Genomic DNA, 23908 nt, shown 5'->3' on the forward strand with positions numbered 1-23908 from the left:
AAGCCCTAAGTATGCCTGTGATCTCAGGCAGAGTACACAGAACACTGATCAAGAGAGCATTCCTTGATCAGTTAGAGATAGATTGGAGTTCTGCACTCAAAGCATGATCCCCACATACCCAACCATATGAGGTTAGCAGGACTCTGACTCCTCTGAATAAGCAAGATATATATCTTCACTGAAAGCAAGATATATATCTCAATTCCTGCAGGAAGCAGCAGATCCATTTCCACACAATATGCAGAATCAGAAAGGTGTGGGGATGAAAGTGTGTGTGTGTGTGTGTGTGTGTGCTGGGGGTGGGGGACGGGACGTAGGAAAGAATTCCATTGTTGTTGTTTTTTAAGAAAGCATGTACATACCTCCTCACCCTCGCTGGTATTGCCAGTGGCAGCTTTGGCTTGGGCGTAGTTAAAGTTAAAAGTGTCATCATTGTAGAAATAACTCTGGAAAATAAGCCAGACCGACAGAAAATCATGGTGTACAACATTAAAAATAAAGACCAAAAATCTAAGTCAGCCTATTGCAGACAATTTGAAAAAACCTAAATGATACACTGTAAACATTAGGCATTTACAAACAGTGGCTAAAGAATTATGGAGGGGCTTTCCATCCTGAGTCTGTGATTACAATAAAAACTGAAACATTCCTGGGTATTAATCATGGTTGGTTTGGAGAATGTTCCAAGCCAAAAATTACAGTGCGGCAGCTTTTGTTGGGTTTGGCTTTCATTCTGCACATGCTAAGACCCGCTATGAGGCTGTGGCCACTTCCTCCATGACCCCTCATATATCCGCTACACGTTAAAATCCGGGCTGGTGAACAGGTAGCCCCGACTCTCCAGTGGTTTAAAAGAGTGAGCAGTGGGGCTCTCTTGCTTTGTGAGGCTATTTAGGTGACATTCAGAATCATAATACTGTGCTGAATATTCTCCCTCAACAATGGTTTTGTCAGGGTTAGAAAAAAGTACCAGGGTTAGCGAAACTTGGTAAGCAAGAAGCTAGCTTCTCTGCATCACCACTTCCTTTTGTACAGATACAGCCAGCCTTCTCGCTCAAAGTTCACTTCTAAGTCCTTCAGCACTGGATGCCAGAGAATTTCAATGCTACCCTTCCTGTGACTTTACACCTCAGAATTCTTTATGCTGTGGGAATCAGCACAAATAAGGCCACGTCCATTCTACAACTTTTAAGAGAGTCTGTTATCAGCTATTGACTTGGTCAGCTATAAACATGATTAAAAACTCTGACAGCAACTACGGTCAGCTAACACCATTTCACCCCAGTTAGGGTGTATCTGCACTACAGAAGTGAACATAAGTTGGGGGGAAACAGACCTTGTGTAAGTACTAATGCTTCTGTGAATTCACAGTAGCCATGCCCTTCTGGTTGCAGAACAGGCACATTTTCTACCCTGCACTAGACTCACTATTGTTATCTTGGGTCTTGTAGAACTGGATCTTAAGTCCCTTGATCTTTTCATAACACTGCTTGCTGTTCTGAGTAATGTATATCTCAGCTAGCTTCTCAGACACTCAGTTGTACATTAACGTGTTCCTTATGCCCAGGACTCATTTTGGCCTGGATTATCTCATCTCCCCAGATGGTCATCAGTGCCAGTATGTTGCCCTCAGACCAGCTGGCACACTCATAGCAAGGCGTCCTTTGAGACATGCAGTTTTAACTCAATCACCGATAAAGGGGATTACTGAGGAAATATAATGCAAATGAGTTCCATAGTGTGCTCAGCTCTACTTGTAAAGCTAAGTGGCTTCCAGCAAAATTGGCCCTGTGCTACAAAGCACAAACCATACTGGGCAGGCCATCTAAGACCTGACTGGTAGGAACTATTTGTAGTGGGAGAATTATTTGTACCATTAGGGCTATAGGAATATAGGAGTTGCCAGCCTGGCTTAGACCTGTGGTCCATCTAGCCTACATCCTGGTTCAGAGAGTGGCCAGTACCAGCTGCTTCAGAGGAAGGTGCAAAAAAACATGAAGTAGGCAGTATGGGATAGCCTACTCCCAGAGAACAGTTCATTTCAATCCCTACTCTTTAGAAGTCACCATATGATCTCAAATATAAGGATGTGTATCCCTTCAAAAAGATTTTTTAAATACTTATTGTTATAACTCTGGATAGTCTAGTTGGATATATAAAATGTCCAATCTTTTTGAATCCTGCTAAGATGTTGGCCTCAATATAATCTTGTGGCAATAAATTCCACAGGTTAACTGTGGCTTATCTGAAAAATATATTTCCTTCAAATGATCCATTTTGAATTTGCCACAATTCCACTGACTCTCCTTGTTCTTTGTCCTAGGAAAGAGCGAATAGAAGTTTGCGATCTATCTTCTTTGTATCATTATTTTGTACACTTTTCTCCTGTCTCCTTTTATTCTTTTCTTCTCTAAAGCCTACAGTCTCAAACTTTTTCAATCTCTCTTCATATGAGAATTTTTTCATGTCCCTAATCATTTTAATTACTTTTCTCTGAACCCTCTCTAATTCTGATGTCCCCCTGGAGTGACTAGAACTGAACAGTATTTCAACTGAGGGCGCACCACCAATGTATATATTGGCACCATCTTTTCTGTATTAATCTGTATCCCATTTCTTATGCATCCTAATTTTATTTGCTCTTGATGAGCACATTGGCACTGCACTAGAGGAAACTGACAGAGGTGGACCACATGTTGGTTAATTTTGCTTGAAGCATGTCTAATCAAAACAGCATTATGATCACTTGCATGCCACTGGAAACGTACATTTGCAGACATGTGATGTGTTCCATGCATTCTTGGGGGACAGTGAGAAGGTGAGAGGGGCAAGTGGTTATTAGCATACCACATTTTTCTGGAGTCGACCAAGTCTCAGAGTTCTAGGCTGGCAAATGGTTGGCCTCCTTTATCCAGTTCAGCACTTCTTTGTACAGAGTGAAGTGGATGCTCTAGTTATATTCATATAACCAGTTTAACCTGCCCTCCTCCCTCCAGGCTCTCTGATAGGACATCCCAGAGTGCATTGTTCCACATGCTGCTGAAGCTGCTTTGTTTGCATGCCCTCAGCCCAGTCTATTACCTGCGTAGGCACTACAGGGTAGTTGCCCAGATTTTCCCGGAATGCACTGATAACCATGGTTAGACAGCATAGTAAGTGCAGATGTACAAACAAGGCTCTTTGGGCAAAAAAACTGCCCTGTTATATGTATCCAGTTAAACTGCTCTGGCCTCTAAGTGTTTACAAAATCATGGATAAAAGCTGTAGGGCTGAGATGGCCTAAAAGATCATTGGCTGCTTTGTTTGGGAGCATCAAAGTACTATTCCCTTACCCACCCTTGTTAATGTTTAGCCATGTGTAGGGACCCATCTTTCATCTGTAGGTATGGACATATTAGACTCTTTTGTGAGCTCTTTATGATTGAAAGCACTGGCAATGCTTTCCCTGGTATACAAGGGGTTAACATAAACACCCCTGATCTGGAAAGTATGGAGGGGCCTGGTGCCAACTGGCACCAGGCCTTAGTCAGCAGGGAATGTTCAAGCACTCATAGGCTGGGTTATCAGACTTCTGGAACTGCCTTTGTACAGCACCCTATTTCTCTGGCACTCCTTAGCTGCCCTTTAATCCAACAGTCATTGTTTATCAGCTTCATGTCCTAGTGCTTTATTTTAGTCATCTCATCTGCATGTTTAATTTCTAATCTGCTTTCCTTCTCATCTACTACCCATTTCCACAGTTACTTCGAACTCTGCTATATTATACTGAGATAATATAAATAATATCAAATAAACTACAGGAACTGTTTGTACATATTCCAAGTGAATTGAACAAAGGAACAAGGGAGGGTGTGTGTGCACGCCTGCATACACTAGTGTCCTCTAGTGGGTGGCTCAGGAAAGATCTGCTCTAGTGCAAATCAGAATCTCTTCACCAGCTGAGCTCAGGAAGCTGCTCCTTCAGGCATGCAAATGACAAACAAGTGTATATTGCACTGTGCTGGATGGGATAAACTGATATTCACCCTTGACCCCTGATTTGCTCTTGGAAGGTTTACGTTTAAAATCAAATTATAGCCTATACGTTAGGGAAAGTTAAAATGTGTAAAGATGTTGATGATAAAAATAATTAAAGCTGTAATGCAATTAGGGAAAACAAATGTAAAAATATGTGTTATAAGCTCTGCAAAAGTAGGAGGCCTAGATAGTTAGCCTGAAGTGCTTGACCTACGGTTATAAGATTTAGTAATATGCATCTTGTGTAAACAAATAAACCACAAAAGAGGAGTTTAATCTTGAAACAACAGATATTTAGGGGATTTTTGGTACATGTAACCATCAGGTTAATCACGTTAATGTGTTGGAAATATTGGGAAATGTATTGACACAAATAGCTTATGTCAGCAATCAGAACCCCAATTATGGTTTCCCCGAAAGCCACACATGGACAGGAGCTGATAGGCAATCTAAATATGGTTACATCAGTGGGCACACCATCATGACAGGATGTGGAAGTTTCGATTGACACACCTCACTTCTGATGTTCTCCACTTACTTTTCCTTCCATCCTCTGATACTTCTGATTGTCCCCATATGGTTGTGAGAATGCATAATGCAGGGGATTGTTCTGCTATACTTATTTTGCTTTTCTATTATTGCTATTATATCTGTATGTATTTAAATACTAAATAAAGTCCTCGTGTCTCTGTGTGTGACTCACCAATCTCATCTCCTATAATAAATTTGTGTAGCCACTTGAGCAAAATAACCTGTTATTAGTGACTTGTGCAATTTGCATGCTAAATTAATCAAAGGCTACAAGGTCAGGCTTTCCCATGAATATATTAGTTCCCTCTGTTGGTTGAGTTTGGAAGGCAGGCAGCTCCTGTCACTCAGCAAGTAGAGAACGCTGGTTTGCAGCTGAAGATAAACCTCTTGATGTTATGTATATCAATATTATATACAAGAATGCGTCATTGTTTTCACTTCTCCAACAAGAAAAAGATAGAAAAGATAGAAAAAAAGATCAGGCACCCAATGAAAGTTTCCCATCCCACATAAGTAAGATCTCTTCTTCTCTCAATGGGAATTATGCACACACAGGCCTGAGAGAAAAAGCTCTTACCAGAAAAAGCTGGTAAACACAACAGTAGTTAAGGTGCTCTACTGACCTTGACTGAGTTGAGGTAAATCAGGACATCATCAAATTGTCTGAGCAGAAAGAAGCAGGAGGCCATGCACTGTCTCCCTGGGATTGTATCTAAGGCAAGAGAGGAAAAGGCAGATATTTAAAATTGGGTGGTGGTGGTGGAAAATTAACTTGGATATCTTCCTCCCAAATTGCCAACGAAGTCCTAGAAAATAGTATAACCTGCCTCTTTCAGACAAGGGGCTACACTACAGATGGAGAAGAGCTATTAGTTCATCTGGTCATCCTTCCCTATCCTGCTCCACAGATAATGCAAGATTGTCTCCTAAAATAACTTTTCTAAACCTAAAAAATTCACATATATTAAGTCCTTTATATTGGACTCCATACCAGGCCTTGCCATGTCCCACTGGAAAACTGTTAATCTCTCTTTGCAATGGTCTAACAATACAATACTCTTATATGGCACTTTTCATCAGTAGATCTCAAAGCACTTTACAAAGGAAGGTCAGTATCATTATTCCCATTTTACAGATGGGGAATAATTAGGCAGAGAGGTGAGGTGATTTGCTCAAGGTCACTAAGACAGTCAGTGGCAGAGCCACAAATAGAACCCATATCTCTTGAGTCCCGGTCCAGTACTCTATCCACCATGCAACACTACTTAGTATATGGGTATACAGCTTCCATTTCTTGTCCTGCAGGGTCAAGCAATAACAGGATTGGAAACTGTGGCATTTTTGTGACAGATGTGAGACCCTGGAAGTGTGGAAACCTCAAAATCTCAAGTATTGAGATGAGCCAAAGGTTATGGACCGAGGGGATATTCATTGACTATTGTATCAATAAGCGTTATGTGTATCTCTGTGTTCCTGGCTCACTGGATGGGATTCCTGTGTAATCTGGAATCACTTAGAGGAGGGATGTTAATAATTAATGCAAGTTCTCAATGCTGGTTATGCAGATATTCACACCGGTGAAGCTACACCCCCCAGGAGAAGTAGCATTGACTTAATTTATCTGATTCAGGAGGTCTGAAAGACAAAGGTCCCAAACTGTACAGAGTCAGTCTGATTTTACTCAGGACAGACCCATTCTGCAACAAAGAACTGACAAATTTGTATATGGACCTACCAGGATTTCATGCGGATGATGGAAATAGCTGGTAAGTTTAGCATGTATGTAGGCTGTTTATTGTTTTATGATGTGTTTTCTCTGTAATGCTTTTGTCATAAATAATTGTACTATGTTTTGTGAAAGCTGACTGGTCCCTGATTAACTGTTATTGTCCCTGAGAAACAGCAGAACTGCCGGTGCTGAAATAAAGTCAGACTGGCTGGGATAATAATCATAGTGAATTGTAAGGAGACTGCAGCTCTAAAATTCGGATCTGGAGAGAGAGGAACACCGGTTCCTGCTCTGAAAAAAGGTACAGCTAGAGCAGAGGTGGACAAACTATGGCCCGCGGGCCACATCCGGCCAGCAGGACCCTCTTGCCCGGCCCCTGAGCTCCTGCCCTGGCAGGCTAGTCCCTGGCACCTCCCCTGCTGTTCCCCCTCCCCTGCAGCCTCAGCGTGCCGCACCATCGGAGCAACGCTCTGGGCGGCCGAGCAGCGCAGTTGCAGAGCCCCAGCCTGACCCGGTGCACCACCAGCCACCGGTGTTCCAGGCAGCACAGTAAGGGGACGGGGGGTTGCATAGAGGGCAGCAGAGCTGGGGGGCTGTGGTCAGGGGTGTGGATAGAGGTCGGGGCAGTCAGAGGGCGGGGAACAGGGGGGTTGGATGGGACAGTCAGGAATTGGGGGGGGGGGGTGGATGGGGCGGCAGGGGGCAGTCAGGAGTGGGGGTGCAGGGGTGGTCAGGGGAGAGGGAGCAGGGGGTGGTGGATGGGGCAGGAGTTCCGGGGGGCCCTCAGGGGACAGGGTTTGGATGGGGCAGGAGTGCCAGGGGAGACATCAGGGGGCGAGAAGCGGGGGGTGGGGGGGTCGGTCGGATATGAGGCAGGGGCCTGGCCATGCCTGGCTGTTTGTGGAGACACAGCCTCCCCTAACCAGCCCTCCATACAATTTTGGAAACCTGATGTGGCCCTCAGGCCAAAAAATTTGTCCGCCCCTGAGCTAGAGGCTTGAGACCTAAGGGTATGCCCTTGAGGAAGTCATGAAGGGGGCAGATGTATAGTTAACCCCAATATTATGACAGTTTTCAAACACAGAAAATCCATCCCTATCTGAAGGTTTTATCTGGGCCTTAGGCAGGAGTTATGGAACGGAAAATTCCCCATTTAAGAGAAAAAAGTTTTGTTTTTGCTTTTTTAATGAAGCAGCAGTTTGAAGTTGTTCGGGGGCCCTGAAAAATTAGAATAAATCCCCCTGGGATATGGATTAGTGGACAGAGGATTAGGAGGCAATCAAAAGTGTTATCACATGACTCTGCAATTTAACACCTTAATATCACCTCTAGGTGTGATGTCTTTGTATAAAACACACACACACTTTGGTTGAATGTAAAAACAAAACGAAACAACAACTTGAGTGTTTACATAGAGTCCATTTATGGGGAATGTAAGAAACCAATTGAAAATAGGTATGGCTTTGCTCCCTTCTCTATCCACAGCCAGACTCCAATCTTCTTATCCTGCCTTGTAGGATTGCTCTAGTGTGGTTTTGCTACATCAGTGGTGCCCAAACTTTTCCTGTCGCACCCCCTCTCACCAGTAATGGAATCTGTCCCTGCTACCCACTCCCTCCCCCCAATTACTGCACAGCCATGGCTTCCGTAGCAGAGGAACTTGGGCTGAAGGCAGAGCTGGGGACAGAACTGGGGTTGGGGGAGGAGCTAGGGCTAGAGACGGGGCTAGCCTGGGGGCAGAGAGGGAAAGAGGGCAGAACTGGGCAGGAAGTGGAGTTGCAGCTGGGGCCAGAACTGGGATAGGAGCAGAGGAGGGACCGGAACCAGAGCTGGAGTGGCAGGTAGAGTGGAGCTGTGGTTGGGGCTGGAGCTAGGCTGGGGACAGAGCAGGGGGCAGAGTGCAGCTGCCACTGGAGGCAGAGCTGGTCTGGGGGCGGAGTGGAGCTGTGGGACTGAGCTCAGAGCTAGGTGGTGCTCCCTCCCCACCCCTTGTGGGGGCTGGCCAGCCCCTCCCCCCGCATGTTCCTCTGGGTCCCCCTGGGGGAGATTACACCCCACAGTTTGGGGACCACTGCTCTATACTCTGGCTTCCCAGGTCACTTCACTATGCATTATAGTCTAGTACCTACTTGAGAACTGAAATTGGCTTATGTGTTTAATTTTCCCCTTGCTTACGTGTATGCCCATCACGATGTGCATCTTCATGTGTCAGGGCAATAAGTTATATATACCTCAGTGTTCTTTCATGCCTCCTCAAGGCAATGGAGGGCTCAAAGAGACCCCAAAAGAGACCCCCACACACATCTACCAAGATATTTAAGTTCATAAATCCATAGCAATTTATATTATACAAGATCCAAACAAAATATAAATAAATATTTAAGGAGAGTAAAAGTTAAGAATATATTTTCTTTATAAATTAATCAAGGTAATGGAAAATTAATTTATAAAAATCAGAATGTTCAAAGGTCAAGAAATTCTTGAGATTTATTTTTTCCCCCCACATTCCCACTCATCTTCTACTTTCTAGTTGGAGATCACCTTATCCCAGCACATTCCCCTCCACATAGTTATTTTTAAAAAATTGCATTTTATTAAAGTAATATCCATACATCTCATACAACTCAGGCTAATACTACACATTTCCAAGACACAGTCAACTGGGGCATTAATCTTAGAGTTCTAGTTTTTCCTCTTCATAATACCTGTATTCCCATATTTGTAAAATACAGCCTCCCAATGAACTTTCAGAATATAGCCACAGACACCCCTTTTTCCCTTCCTGCAAACTATCCCCTAGAAAATTCTATACACTGTTTTATGAACTCCAAACACACAACACAAAATGGCTGGAGACCTGGACTATTTTCCCATTAATGGCTAGAAACCATAACATCCTATATGTTATTTCCATATGTATGTGCCAGAGATACCATCATGTCCCCATCCATCATTATGTGATGGGCTGAATACTCCACTAGACTTAGTTCACTTTCCCCATAAAGATTACAGACCTGACTAACTCATATTATTTTAGGCAATTAATACTTCACCCATCACTATAGGATCTGAGCGCCTTACAAATTCTAAAGAAGAATCTGTTTCTCTCCCTCACACAGTTTTTGTTATTGTGGAAAAGCTAAGTGGAAGAAGTAAGTTTTGCATTCCGCACTGATGATGGCAAGGTTTACAGTCATTCTGATCTCCTGCAGCAAGTTCCACAGTCATGGCCAGCTGCCAAGAAAGTTTTGTCATTCCTGTTCATTATCCTCATTGTTCTTTGGTAGCAGTTGAAGTAGGAAAAAGAGTCCAAAACTGAACTGAGATTTTCATCATTATTAAGAGGCACAAATTCCATAACAAGTAGGAAGACTTCAGGTTATGGTCTGATCACATCTAAGAAAAGTAATTGGTCCTGATCAGTACTTGGGGAAACACCCAGAGGAAAACCTACAGGAAGCAGTGTCTATAATTCAGTATAACATACTCTTTTCTGGAGTCAGTAATAAACTAAAGCCCCAGCACTGTTTTGAGGATATTGTGCTGCTAGATAAACGCTATCTTGGGAAAAAGACAAGCTGGGTCCCTGACTACGTGTGGTCATACAAAAATTCAATGGCACACTTTGAAAGTCTGTTTGCTCCAGTGTTCTGCCCAAATTCCCCGTCAGAGGATAATTTTATGTAGGCAAAATGCAATTATCCATGATTTCACTTTAACAAAATATTATTCTTCACTCCTTGTTCTTAGGTATAAATAGCATTATTGTGCTTTGTTAAATATCTGACCAGTATTGTGCTGGTACAGTACCAGTGCTGGATGAAATATTTTCTGAATAACTATTGTTCATAGAATGCTTTGGGATGATGACTATATAAAATATGATATTAAAAAGATAATAAAAAGAACACAAAACAGTCATGGATTGGTGCCACTATCACCAACCCTGGTTTACCATGGATACTACTTGTTATGGCAGGAGGTGAATAGGTGACTTTGCCTTAGCTCTGTTCCATTCTGAACAATGAAATGGAAGTAAAATAGGAAAGTTGGGATTTTATAGACCTAATCCATCTCATGTGAGTCACACAGAAAGAGGAAAAAAAGCTCATTTTGAAAAGCTCTATACTTTGTGTAACTTAAAGTGACTCAAAAGGAAGGTAATATGAAGTCCAGAAAAGAGTTTTCCCTCCCAGTGATCTGATGTTTTTCCTTCACCAAATGCCAGATTTGGTCTTAAAACTACTAAAGATGAAGAGGGGGTGCTTACTTCCCATTATTTTGGCATAGTGTGCAATCCTTGTGTTCTAGGCGGTAGAGCTACCAGCTATAGGTGTGCCAGCAGCAGCCACCTGAGTAAGCTACAGGGTCCATTCATATTGTGAATTAAGTTTGTCTAATGAGAACTGGATACTTACGAAGAGTTATGCTCAGCCACAGAAATGATACACCATTTATTAAGTGAAAGTGTTCAAAAATGTGACAATTCACTGCGTTTCCCACCTTCAGTTCTTCTTTTACTCTCTCCAAGGAATCTGATCCTTATTTCATTTTCCACCATGAGGCTAAAAAAAGGTGAGCTATTGAGAAAGATCACTCAGAGTACTGGCATTAACTGCCAGGAGTCTAGGGAACAATTAAAAAAAACAAACAAAAAGCAACCTCTAGTGCCCTCATCTGCAATGTCAATTCCCGTTTATAAGCCACTGGTGACCAATAGTTTAAGCTATCTTTTTTCCTAGCTGAAATGCAGTGTACAGCTGTTGATTTTGGGCAGGTTTTATTGTGGAAGAAAGGTAGATAATGGTTGCTACAGAATGGATGCTTCTTCGTTTTTTGTGAAACCACACAATAATTAAAAGTCTAGACTTACATAGCTCCTGAATGGAAGGACTCATACACTAGCTCTGCTCATTGTATGTTTTTTAATTTTCTAAGTCAGTAACCTAACCAGAAACAACAGAGATCTAACCACTGACCCCTGTAAGACTTTGCTGAATGTGTGACATCGTTCTCATAAACTACCCTGTTCTCAACAGTTTTTTAAACATTTACCGTCACCATGTCTGGTCCTGGGATCTCTGTAGAGAGTGAGAGATGTAGAAAGACCAGAATCAGAGCAGAGAAAGTGCTCTGCTTTTTCTGTTTGTCCATTGATCTTTGAAAATTCCCAGTAAGTTAACAGGCTTGTGAAGGTGCTATCAATCACTTCTCTGGCCCCCTTCCAAAAACAAAAACAAAACAACAAAAAACACAAACCCCAAAACACTAAAGCAGGATTCTCCTCACTTTAAGAAACACAAACCATCTTTCCTTTCTAGTTTTGTGAAACAGTTAGATATGTTGATGCAGGGCACTGTATGAGACTTTAAACAGAAAGACAATCTGGTAGTACTAGCTCTTTACTCCTGGGGGACCACCAAGAACTGGCAATAGAAGGAAGTGCTAGATTTTGACTTCTAGGCCAACTATGTTAGCAAGGGCTCTCATACAAAGGCAGCAAAACTATAATCCCCATCCAAATCTAGGGAAGCAAATGCAAAGTCCAAGGTCAGCAGAATGACCTTAAGCAGGCAATAGAATGGCTGGTGTATTATAATATATATAAGTACAGTACATTTTGGAACACTTCACTGAGAGTTCTTATTATTCCTCTTTATTAAATGCCATTAGCATGTGCTGCCCTGAACAAAAAACATATAAAATATTGTCTCTGCCTCAAGGAGCTTACAGTCTAATTTAGACAAAAATATCCTACACGAAGATAATACAGTAAAAGCAGTTTTATCTGGCATGTTGGGGGAATGGGGGTTGCTGGTAAGTGAAAAATGCTAGTTAACTAAGAAGGAGGGAGTTTGGGCGTGGGAGGGGGCGCAGGATGGGGTGCATGGTGCCAGATCCAGGGGGCACTCACCTCGGGCGGCTCCCCGCAAGCAGCGACCTGTCCCAGCTGCTCCTAGGAGGAGGCTCAGCAAGCGGCTCCGCCCTGCCCCGAGAGCTAGCTCCGCAGCTCCCATGGGCTGGGATCCATGGCCAGTGGGAGCTGCGCGGGCAGTGCCTATGGGCGGAGGCATCACACAGAGCCGCCTGCCGTGCCTCTGCATTGGAGCCGTTGGGACAGGTTGCCACTTGCAGGGAGCTGCCTGAGGTGAGCGCCCCCCGGATCTGGCACCCCGCACCTCCCTCCGTGCCCCAACCTGCTGCCCTGAGCCCTCTCCCACACCGAAACTCCCTCCAGATCCCGCGCTCCACACTCCCTCCGGCGCCCCAACCCCCTGCCAGCCCCGTGGCAACCAGACTATAAACTGGAATTTCAATAAAGATCAGAAATGCCAGTTTATAGAGCTTTCCGGTTGGGGAAATGCCGGACAATACAGCTTTTACTGTATTGTGTATTTGGTAAATCACTGGGCCCATCTCCAGCCCAAATGCTGCTATTAATGTGACTGTTTATGATAGAAGTACCATTTTACATTGATAGAGATGCTGTTTTATTACAAACCTATTTCTCTAACTGGAACCATGTAGGTGTCTATAACGTTCAAAATTGTGTGCACATGTGTGTCAGAGCATATCCTCAGTTTCGTATGACAGCAGATGCACTGTGTGGAAACATTATGCTGTTACCAGCATAACTACAGCAACATGCCTGACACTAGACATGCTGAGAGTCAGCAATTGCATAAGCACTATTATAAGACAGTATATACCAGCAGTTCCCAACCAGGGTCCAAGGCCCCCTGCAGATCAAATCAAGCAGATTTCAGGGGGTCCGCCAAGCATTAGACTTACTGGGGCCCAGGGCAGAAAGCCAAAGCCCCACCGGCCCAGCCCTGGCAACCGGGCCTCAAGGTGAAGCCTGAGCAGCTTAGCTTCGTGGGGGCCCCTGTGTCTTGTGGTCCTGTGCAGTTGCCCTGCTCGCTACCCCCTAAAAAGCCTGGCTTTTCCATGCAGAAAAACAGTTGTGGCACATGTGGGCCGTGGAGTTTTTATAACGTGTTTAGGTGGGCTGCAGAAAGAAAAAGGTTGAGAACCCCTGGTATATACTGTAGTATCAGTAGAAGAACATATACATAATGGAGAAAGAAAAATTCAAACGTACCACATTCACTGGCTGATCCTCCCACCAGCTGGAAGAACTGTTGAGCAATTTTCAGATGATCCCTCTTGGAGAGAAACAAATGACATGAGATCCAGAGCATGGAGTGGTGCCATGGGACCGAATGAACTCATGCTCCAAGGGGGGTGAGTAGGGTGAAGTAAAGCAAAGTGAATACACATATTGTGGGGTGAGGGGAAAGATGGGGACAGAGGTACAATAAACAAGGAAGGAAGGAATCTTATTGCATGGACCTATATACACAGAATCATTGCAAAAAGAAGCAAGGCTTTTGTAAGCAGAATAGAGAGGCTCAGTTCAGTTTGTATGAGTCTCAGGGCTAGTAACAGAAACTCACAATTCACTCACTCTGGACTGTGAATTATGGAGAGAGAATAAATGAAGGAACTCAGAAAGCATGGGATCTGAGTGTGAAACTACCACCTCTTTCCCATTAGCTGCATTCCAGATACCACATTTCTTTCTCCCCTAGTACTGATGTAAATACTGGAGCAGCAGAGGGGTTTTACTCACTGAGCTCATTTCCTGTCCAAGGGCTGCATTCACCACTCCCTTGAGTATGTACTCCTGCAACAAACAAGAGGATCAGAGAAGACAAGTTAAAGAATTCAGAAGACATAAAAAAAAACCTGCAGGCAACTTAGAAATTATTTTGTTCCTGCCCATGCCAACTCTATTCAAACTTCATTTTATTAGTAGTCTGCACTCCAGCAGTGTGTAATAAATAATAATAACAAAAAAAAAATCAATCCTGCATATGAGCCAGTTGTTTATGTGAATTGAGCTAGGGTTCTGAATCAAGGTCCTGTGTAGAGACAGCAACATTATAAAAACACCATCAAAATTGCCAGGAATTGTCCTGCTCTTGTCAGTCACAGCAGAGGGGCCCGAGTAGACTGAACTCCCCTTTCAGGCCTCTGGTCACTCCAGGGAGGAGGATATGTGTGTCTGCCTCAGGGTATGGAAGTTTGCATTGACTCTGCCAGTATTACATCTATCCTGTGAGTAAAGAGAACTTGAGTCTCCAGGGTTGTCAAACAGACTGATATCTTTCAACCAGCATGAAAAAGTAAATCCGGTGCCGGTAAAAAGGTATTAGATTGACAGTGCTGGAGAACGAAGTCCTCTGCCCATAAGTCAGGTACAGCAAGGGCAGAAGCATTGCAAGTTTTCCCACATATGTATATTTAGTTCCTCCACCCTGCCCTGGAGAGAGGCACCTCTGAAGCCTCTGCAGTTCTTGAACCCCTCTGTTGAGATGGCAAAGAGGGGGACAATTAATGCCAATTGTGATTATGTTTTTTGGTGCAACTTGTTCATTAGCACAACAATGGAATGTTACCAGTAGTAAATAAGAGGAGCTGGACTGAGAAACTCACTGCATTTTACACAGGTCACTGAACGATTCAGCCAGATAAGTTCACGCAGGATAGGCCAGGGGTTCTCAACCTTTTTCTTTCTGAGCACCAGCCAACATGCTGTAAAAACCTGCATGTCCCACCTCCGCAACAACTGATTTTCTGCATAACCAGTAGATTAAAAGCCAGGGCTGGCATTAGGGGTACCAAGCAGGGCAACTGCCTGTGGCCCCACACCACAGAGGGCCTCGCAAAGCTAAGGCTTTGGCTTCACCGCCATGCAGCTTGGGCTTCGGCTTTCTGATCTGAGTCCCAGTGAGTCTAACATGGGTCCTGCTCTCTGGTTTATTTTGTCAGACCATCTGAAACCTGCTTGTGGCCCCCCAGGAGGCCCCGGACCTCTGGTTGAGAACCGCTGGGATTGGTTATTAGCCAAGATGGCCAGGGACACAACCCCATGCTCTGAGTGTTTTAAACCTCTTACTGCAAGAAGCTGGGACTGGACAACAGGGGATGGATCACTCAGTTGCCCGGTTCTGTTCATTCCCTCTGAAGCATCTGGTACCAGCCACTCTTGGAAGACAGGTTTCAGAGTAGCGGCTGTGTTAGTCTGTATTCGCAAAAAGAAAAGGCGTACTTGTGGCACCTTAGAGACTAACAAATTTATTTGAGCACAAGCTTTCGTGAGCTACAGCTCACTTCATCGGATGCATTCAGTGGAAAATACAGAACACCACACTGCATTTTCCACTGAATGCATCCGATGAAGTGAGCTGTAGCTCACAAAAGCTTGTGCTCAAATAAATTTGTTAGTCTCTAAGGTGCCACAAGTACTCCTTTTCTTCTTGGAAGACAGTACACTGGGCTACATGAACCATTGGTATGATCCAATCTGACGCTTCTTATGCATATTAACATACTGTCTATTATCAGTCTTGTGGCGAGTACCAACATGTATGTGAGGAAAAGTATTTCTAAATCAGACACACACATAGAAGTCCTTCATGTGGAGATGGATCTATCATTCTTAACCCAAGGAGCTCCAGTCACCTTTTCAAAAAAGCCTACCAGAGAAATGTTTCCTCTTTTTTCTGAAATATGAATTTCCTGACAAACACTGAGGAGCAGGACTTGATAACATTCAATCTAGAATCAGTGACAGATTTACAAATGTAGAAGGTCTCTGCAAGGCTAAATAAAGGAATTTATACCATTGCTATAGAAAGATTTCCATTTTGCCAGTGGGAACCAGCATTTGATTTGAGCTGTGGAAGATCCTAAAATGTCAGATGTTAAATATTACATTATTTTTGAAAAAGCTCTTTTAGGTATTTTTTAGGCTCTTTTAAATCTTTCTAACATTTATTCAATATAATTTCTCCCTTTTAAAAAGCCGGCACAGTGGGACTCGTGATAACTATGGGAGCCTGGCTTTGCAGGTAGAGAGAGATCATAAAACAGTACCAATAAACAGTGTAAAACTTTTTTTCTGTAACATATATGGCATATGCACAATTCACAATGGCTGTTGTGTGGTATAAAATATTTATTGGTACACATCTAGGATGATCTGCATAATTTGCCTGTAGTTTTGCCATTCTCCATATTCATGTAACATTTACAGCACACGGCAATTACCAATAGGTAGATACAGAACATGAACACAAACAGCTAACACATGAAGGAGTGGAGTGGACAAAAGGTTTTATCAGCATGAGTTTGGGATGACTTGCATAATTCGAGTGGCAAAGCCATCAGTAGCTGCTCCAATGCGGCCAAAACTAGGACTCGTAATTCACTGCTGGTGCCACTCCACCATCAGCAACAGTGGAAGTTCTAGGGTACACAGATCTCAGGCATTTTGGTCACTGTATCATATAATCTTCCAGAGTACGCCTTCCTCAGTGTCTCTTTCAGACATTTTTTCTTGTTCAGATCCACTGTATTTATACAGTGCATGTGTGTATATATATATATATATATATATATGTGGGCTTTGAGAAAGAAAATGCAGGGAGGAGCAAGAGAATGAAGCTGGCCCAGCAGCTGCAAAAAGCAGTTCAAATACATAGTGTTGAACTGGGATGAGGAGATAAAATGAGGCCTAGCTGGGACCACCTCTTCCCCCTAGCACCTCCCAGACCCAGACCTATACAGAGTACAACCCCATCCCCTCACAAGGATTCATAAAGTCTTCCCTCTCCTTCCCAGCCATGTGACCTTTGAGAAAAAAACTGCAGGGAAGAGTCAGCATGAGACAGAAGTCAGCCAGGAGCTGCAGAGAGCAGTTCAAGCAGGAGCCAAGGACACAGCAGTTTTCACTCTGAACATTCCTTGCCCTGTGCTGATTGGCTGTTCCTCCAACACCTCCAACGGTCACTCTTCCCATCTAGCTAATATGCTTAAAATAACCCAACTGAAAGGATTTAAATAACAAAATCGCAAAACTAACATTACATTTACCACTGCTGCATTGTTCACTCTGTTTGTGCATTCTATCCTTTTCCCCTACCCTGTGTCTGTCTTGTCTATTTAGACTGTAAGCTCTTCAGGTTAGGGATTGTCTCTTATTCTACAATTGTACAGTGCATTTACATTTGCACAGTGGGGCCCTGTTTTCCACTGGCCCCTACACACTGCCATAATAAACATGATAAATAAAATAATACATGTATGGATATATGTATATATTTCACACATACAAAGCTTCAGCACTGGTGAAAGGCAGTGGAAGGATGAATGCAGGGTGTTAAAGGGGATGAATCCTCAGGGTACTGGCTTGAACATGGCAGATTCTACCCCAACTTACGAACTCTCTCTTTAAGTAACCATGCCATAAATCTCAAATTACCTGTGGAGTTGTAGGTTCCAGGTCCTTAATCAGGTTATAAGCCTCCTGCACATCATCTGAAATACCAGAAGTTACATGCATGACAAACCACAGTGAACCGTATTCAGACAGACCACTCATCCTCTACAAGATTCCTTTACCCAGCCATAGATAGATAAAGCATTTGAAGGGGAGGAGTAAGGGGACTATAAATCTGTGTAAATTTATACCTTGCTAGTGGTGGCTTTCTTGAACCTGTATAACAGACATGGTTTGAGAAATAGCTTCTTTATTACTACATTTTCCCTAGTACAGAGATCACTTGGCCCCTTGTTCATAGTCCAGTGGATGACTTCTCAATAGCACAAGGTCATCCCTTGTATCCCTCATACTTCTGTCTCCCCGACACGTTTATTTCTCCCTCAGGGCAAGACTGGGTTAGATGCTTCTGAATACAGACTTTACAGTTTCATTATTACTACCTCAACATTTGGCAAATTAGTGTATCTGATCCTAATTCTCCCATGTAAAAAGCACTGTTAGTGCAGAAGTTAATTAAAGAATTTAACTCACACAAAAAAGTTCTAAAAAAGTACATTCTAAAAAAAAGGATCCAGTCTTAGAATATCTTAACTCCATCCCCTTCACTTGTATATATTAGCCCAGGGTTCTTCTCTGTCACAAAATTACCCAGCAAAGTTAATTCACACTAATAACCAGGAAATCCATCGCAAATTACCAGGTGTTGATAATTATTAAGCTAATAAATTTGTTTTGTTTTTTTAAACTAAGGTACTATAGAACAACATATTTTGTTCATGTATTTTGACAAGTACAGTTTAACTTAAATTATACTTCATTGTATAATATTTATACATCATTTTACATCTTCAAAACACTATAAAATAAATCAAACCTCACATGCTCATGAGGTACTTAGGTACATATGAGGCCAATACTTTTTTTAAATACTTTGCTCTTAAATACCAAGTATTATTGGTTCACTAGTACATGCATTTTAGTACAATTTGTAAAAGTAATGAAGTCTTAATATGCGAACTTACTGCAGATCTCTGGTATTAAATCTTTGATGAAAAATCAGGTGAAATTGCCATTTTTGTGAGAATTAAAGGGCTTGTGGATTAGCAAAATGATATTAATGACGTTCTTCTGTACAGTATGTACCATAAGTGAGCTATATCCATTTATGGCAATAGGAAAAGAGAGCACATCTATGTACTAAAATTTGTCACAGCTCAAGTAATGAAGCTGAGTACCAATTGGATGTGCAGATATAGAGACAGTCTAGGATGCAAATGAGTAGCAAGCAGAAAACTCATTTGAGACAAGGCCTCTGACAAAGGGATTCAATTTCAATAACCTTATTGGCATGGCATAAATATGTTGCTAAAAATCGGCACATCAAGCTTCAGAATTAATATAGTTAAGCTACAGAAGGCCCATAGAGCTTTCTCTTTTAATACTTTTATAGCCACTCAAATGCCTTGATGCACTTATTGGTATGTAAAGTTTAGGGTGTGGTTTATTTCTGCTTCTTAGGTAAGAGGTCCAAAGTTTTTCGGATTATTTTGAGTTTTGTGGGGATATCACAGTTTTATTTCTTTCATCTAAAAAGAACCAACTTGACCAAGGCTATGGCACTTGTAGCGCTTCAGTGAAGACACTTACTACAGCAACAGGATGGGTTCTCCATCCCTGTAGTTAATCCACCTCCCCAAGAGGTTGTACTAGGTTGATGGAAGAATTCTTCCATCAACTAGCACTACCTACACTAGAGTTAGGTTGGCTTAACTACATTGCTATGGGGGGAGGGGTTGATTTTTTACACCCTTGAGAGACAGCTATGCGGATATAACTTTTCATTGTAGACCAGCCCGAACTCTAGACAGCTAGATGACAAAGTAGCAAAGGTTACAAGCTGAAGCAGTCAACGTTACTGCAACCTCCTTTGAAATACAATAAAACAGAATGCGTGGGACTAAACCATAAAGACAAAGGAGATAACATCATCTGCTTTTAAGAACACTGCTCTGAATAACTAGTCATGCAGAGGTGATGAAATACCATGAATAAGGAAATCAATGAGTGGAAAAGTGATCAACATATCCCATTACACAGGTTCTTGCAGTTAACACCAAATCATCAGTCAATCCACTTCGGAATGGAGAAATACAGTGGTGATGAGCATGAGGGGAGAGGGAGGCATTGTAACCAATAAAAAATACAAAAGGAACCCAAAGCAAAGACAGAAATGACTTGGAAACACAAGAAAGTCTTGCTGCCCGGGAAATCTACCTACATTTTTCAACAGTTGGCAAATGTGTGTGGAATGGATTGTCTTGTTTGCAGACTGCAGCCTTGTTTCTGGTCCCTTTTTTTCACAGCTTCTCTGTGCCACATTTACAGAAATAATTTTCATTGCCTGGGTGGCAATCCTGTGTACATTTTTAGCATTTTAGCAAGCTTAAGGGGAAGTGTTTCACTACTGTAAAAAAAAGTCTCTGATCTTCTGCTGAAGTGGATTTGTTCAACCCTTTGCAAATGGTCTTCCTTCAGAAGTCATGAAAGCATGTAAGACGTTAGCTTATTTACCATAGGACCACAGATGAAACAGTGCAAAGAATGCTGTGGCCCATTTGAAGAAGGTAGTTGTGAGATGATGAACAGATGTCACAGAAAAGAAAAAGTTTCTAATCCCTGCATCTAAGAGAGAGCCAGAGGGAGATTTCATTACCTTGCCGGAGATAGTAAATCACCAGGTTCAATCTGGCTTCAGGAATAACATCAACCAGGGGTGGCAGAACCTGCAGAGCCCCTTCCCCTCCTCGGAATACAACCTGCAGAAAAGAAAGCACCCATCTTTTTAGTCCTATAGAGTGTTCCAGTCTGTGGTCTCACAATCATCCTTGAAATTTCCACAGTAATGACATGTTATAGTCAACAGATTCAGCATCAACTGGACCCCTAGTTTATTAATAATTATAAACATCTCACATTTTATAGTGTCTTTATCCTGAGAAATCTCTAAGCACTTTACAAAAATACTTAACCCATCAGTAAATGGTAACTATTCTTGGAGCAGAACACATCAGCTATACAACAGTTCAAAGCAACAATACATAACAGTGTCGAACAAGTTAGGTAGACTATGAACTGAATTGAAACTGCAAGGGGAATATAGATGGAAAATTACAATTTGCTTTAATTATAATTATACCAAAATATTAGGGCTAATAATCCTAGACATGTGAAAAGTGTCACGTGATCTTTAAATGACCAAAAATAGTCAAGTCTTCAGTTTCACATAACAATTCCCTCCTCCAACAACATCATATGGGACATTGGTTCAGGTGTGACTTGGGAAGGAAGCTTACCACCTGCTGAATCATTGGTAAAAGGATCAAAACATAATTCCACCACTGACATCAGAAAACAGCTTTAACTCTTGAATGCATAATATGTTAGAAAAAAATTATGGACAAGCTTGTTGCGACTTGGTTTGTGGTTCAGTCAATGTGCCATTTGGATAGGGTTGCCAATTTTAGTTGGACATATTCCTGGAGATTTCATCACATGATATAATATTTAATTAAAGATTAATTTTTAATTCCTGGAGACTCCAGGACAATACTGGAGGGATCTACAACCTATCCTGAAGGATGATCCCTCACTCTCACAGATCTTGGGAGACAGGCCAGTCCTCGCTTACAGACAACCCCCCAACCTGAAGCAAATACTCACCAGCAACCACACACCACACAACAAAAACACTAACCCAGGAACCTATCCTTGCAACAAAGCCCGTTGCTAACTGTGTCCACATATCTATTCAGGGGACACCATCATAGGGCCTAATCACATCAGCCACACTATCAGAGGCTCGTTCACCTGCGCATCTACCAATGTGATATATGCCATCATGTGCCAGCAATGCCCCTCTGCCATGTACATTGGCCAAACAGGACAGTCTCTGCACAAAAGACTAAATGGACACAAATCAGACGTCAAGAATTATAACATTGAAAAACCAGTTGGAGAACACTTCAACCTCCCTAAACATTCAATTACAGACCTAAAAGTCGCAATTATTCAACAAAAAATCCTTCAAAAACAGACTCCAACAAGAAACTGCAGAACTGGTATTAATTTGCAAACTGGACAGCATTAAATTAGGTTTGAATAAAGACTGGGAGTGAACGAGTCATTACACTAACTAAAAACTATTTCCCCATGCTAATTTTCCCCCTATTGTTACTCACACCTTCTTATCAACTGTTTGAAATGGGCCATCCTGATTATCACTACAAAAGTTTTTTTTTTCTCCTGCTGATAATAGCCCACCTTAATTGATCAGTCTCGTTACAGTTGGTATGGCAACCCCCATTTTTTCATGTTCTCTGTATATATATCTTCCTACTGTATTTTTCACTGCATGCATCTGATGAATTGGGCTTTAGCCCATGAAAGCTTATGCTCAAATAAATTTGTTAGTCTCTAAGGTGCCACAAAAGTACTCCTCATTCTTTTTACTGGAGGGTTGGTAATCCTACATTTGGATTAATTTGTAAATCACAATGCAGCTACTAAAATACCTCCTCCCACCCCATGAGCTATTACCAGCAGGAGAGTGAGTTTGTGTGTGTGGGGGGGGGGGTGAGAAAACCTGGATTTGTGCTGGAAATGGCCCACCTTGATTATCATGCACATTGTAGGGAGAGTGGTCACTTTGGATGAGCTATTACCAGCAGGAGAGTGAGTTTGTGTGTGTATGGGGATGGGGGCGGGGGGTGAGAAAACCTGGATTTGTGCTGGAAATGGCCCATCTTGATTATCATACACATTTTAAAGGGAGTGGTCACTTTGGATGGGCTATTACCAGCAGGAGAGAGAGTTTGTGGTGGGGGGGGGGGAAGGGCGGAGGGTGAGAAAACCTGGATTTGTGCTGGAAATGGCCCAACTTGATGATCACTTTAGATAAGCTATTACCAGGAGAGTAGGGTGGGAGGAGGTATTATTTCATGGTCTCTGTGTATATAATGTCTTCTGCAGTTTCCACAGTGTGCATCCGATGAAGTGAGCTGTAGCTCACGAAAGCTCATGCTCAAATAAATTGGTTAGTCTCTAAGGTGCCACAAGTACTCCTTTTCTTTTTGCGAATACAGACTAACACGGCTGTTACTCTGAAACCTGTCAGGATAAAGCAGGGGTCGGCAACCTATGGCATGCGTGCCAAAGATGGCATGCAAGCTGATTTTTAATGGCATGCTGCTGCCTGCCAGGTCCCCGCCACTGGCCCCGCTCAGCCCGCTGTCAAACCCAGGCCGGCAGTGGGCTGAGCGGGGTCGGCAGCCGGGACCCCGGCAAGCAACAGAGTGCCATTAAAAATCCTGCCCGCCCCGGCCCGCTCTTCTCCACCCCCCAACCCCTTCGTGGGGGCAGGGTGAAGAAGCTTGGTCCTGCCGGCTTCTGCTGCAGGGCAAGCAAGCTCCCTCCTCCACTGCCTCTTCCCCCAGCATGCTGGGTTCCTGCCCCTCCTCCTCTCCCTCCCTGCCACTGATCAGCTGATGGCCCTTGCACGGGAGGGGGAGAAGCAGAGCAGCAGTGCACTTGCTGCTCCAGGGAGGAGGTGGAAAAGAGGTGGGGACGGGCCTTGGGGAAGGGGGGTGGAATCAGGGCATATCCCCTCCAGCCTCCTGCCGTGAGCCGCTCTGGGGAGAGGGCTGGGAGCACCCCCAACCCCCTGCACCTCCCTCACACGCACCCCAGCCTTCTGCCCTGACCCCTGCATCCCCTCATGACCCCTGCCCTGACTCCTGCACCCCCACACATACCCAGCCCCCCCACACCCTATGCCCTGACTCTTGCACCCCCCACATTCCCATCCCCACCCTGAGCACCAAACGGGAGCTCCTGAACGCCCCCCCCCCATTCCTAGCTGCACCCTCGTACCAAATGGGAGCTGCCCAGGTAAGCACTCCACACCTAAACCTCCTGCCCCAACCCTAAGCCCCCTCCCTCATTCTAGCTCCTGGCCAGACCCTGCACCCCAACTCCCAGTCTGCTCCTTTACCCCCAGCCGTGTGCACAGTGCACTCCCACCCTCAGCTCAGTGCAGAGAGAGGAAGAGAATGGGCTAGAACCAGGGAGAAGGTAGGTACCCACTCTACGTGGGCAGGGGCAGGATCCCAGACTGGCAGCGGGCTGAAAGGGGCCAGCAGCTGGGACCCTGGCTGCCACTCAGCTCGCTGCCAGTCTGGGGTTCTGACTGCTGGCCCCTTGCCAGCCGGGGTCCTGGCCGCAGG

The 23908-nt window shown here is 43.5% G+C and overlaps 1 protein-coding gene across 5 annotated transcripts in view; it reads right to left on the reverse strand.

The window, feature by feature from the left end:
* The window catches only part of IFT56 (intraflagellar transport 56), an 80420-nt gene that overhangs the window by 14164 nt on the left and 42348 nt on the right, over nucleotides 1-23908 (reverse strand). For all 5 annotated transcript variants that reach the window (XM_073327300.1, XM_073327299.1, XM_073327302.1 and 2 more), the window contains 6 exons: nucleotides 20341-20443; nucleotides 17607-17662; nucleotides 13911-13964; nucleotides 13380-13443; nucleotides 5172-5260; nucleotides 363-446 (listed from right to left, as the gene is read on the reverse strand). In XM_073327300.1, coding sequence (XP_073183401.1) covers nucleotides 363-446; nucleotides 5172-5260; nucleotides 13380-13443; nucleotides 13911-13964; nucleotides 17607-17662; nucleotides 20341-20443 — 450 coding nt within the window. The remainder of the gene's footprint in view (nucleotides 1-362; nucleotides 447-5171; nucleotides 5261-13379; nucleotides 13444-13910; nucleotides 13965-17606; nucleotides 17663-20340; nucleotides 20444-23908) is intronic.

The sequence above is a fragment of the Lepidochelys kempii genome, chromosome 1 (genome assembly GCF_965140265.1).
Source record: "Lepidochelys kempii isolate rLepKem1 chromosome 1, rLepKem1.hap2, whole genome shotgun sequence".
Lineage (NCBI taxonomy): Eukaryota > Metazoa > Chordata > Testudines > Cheloniidae > Lepidochelys > Lepidochelys kempii.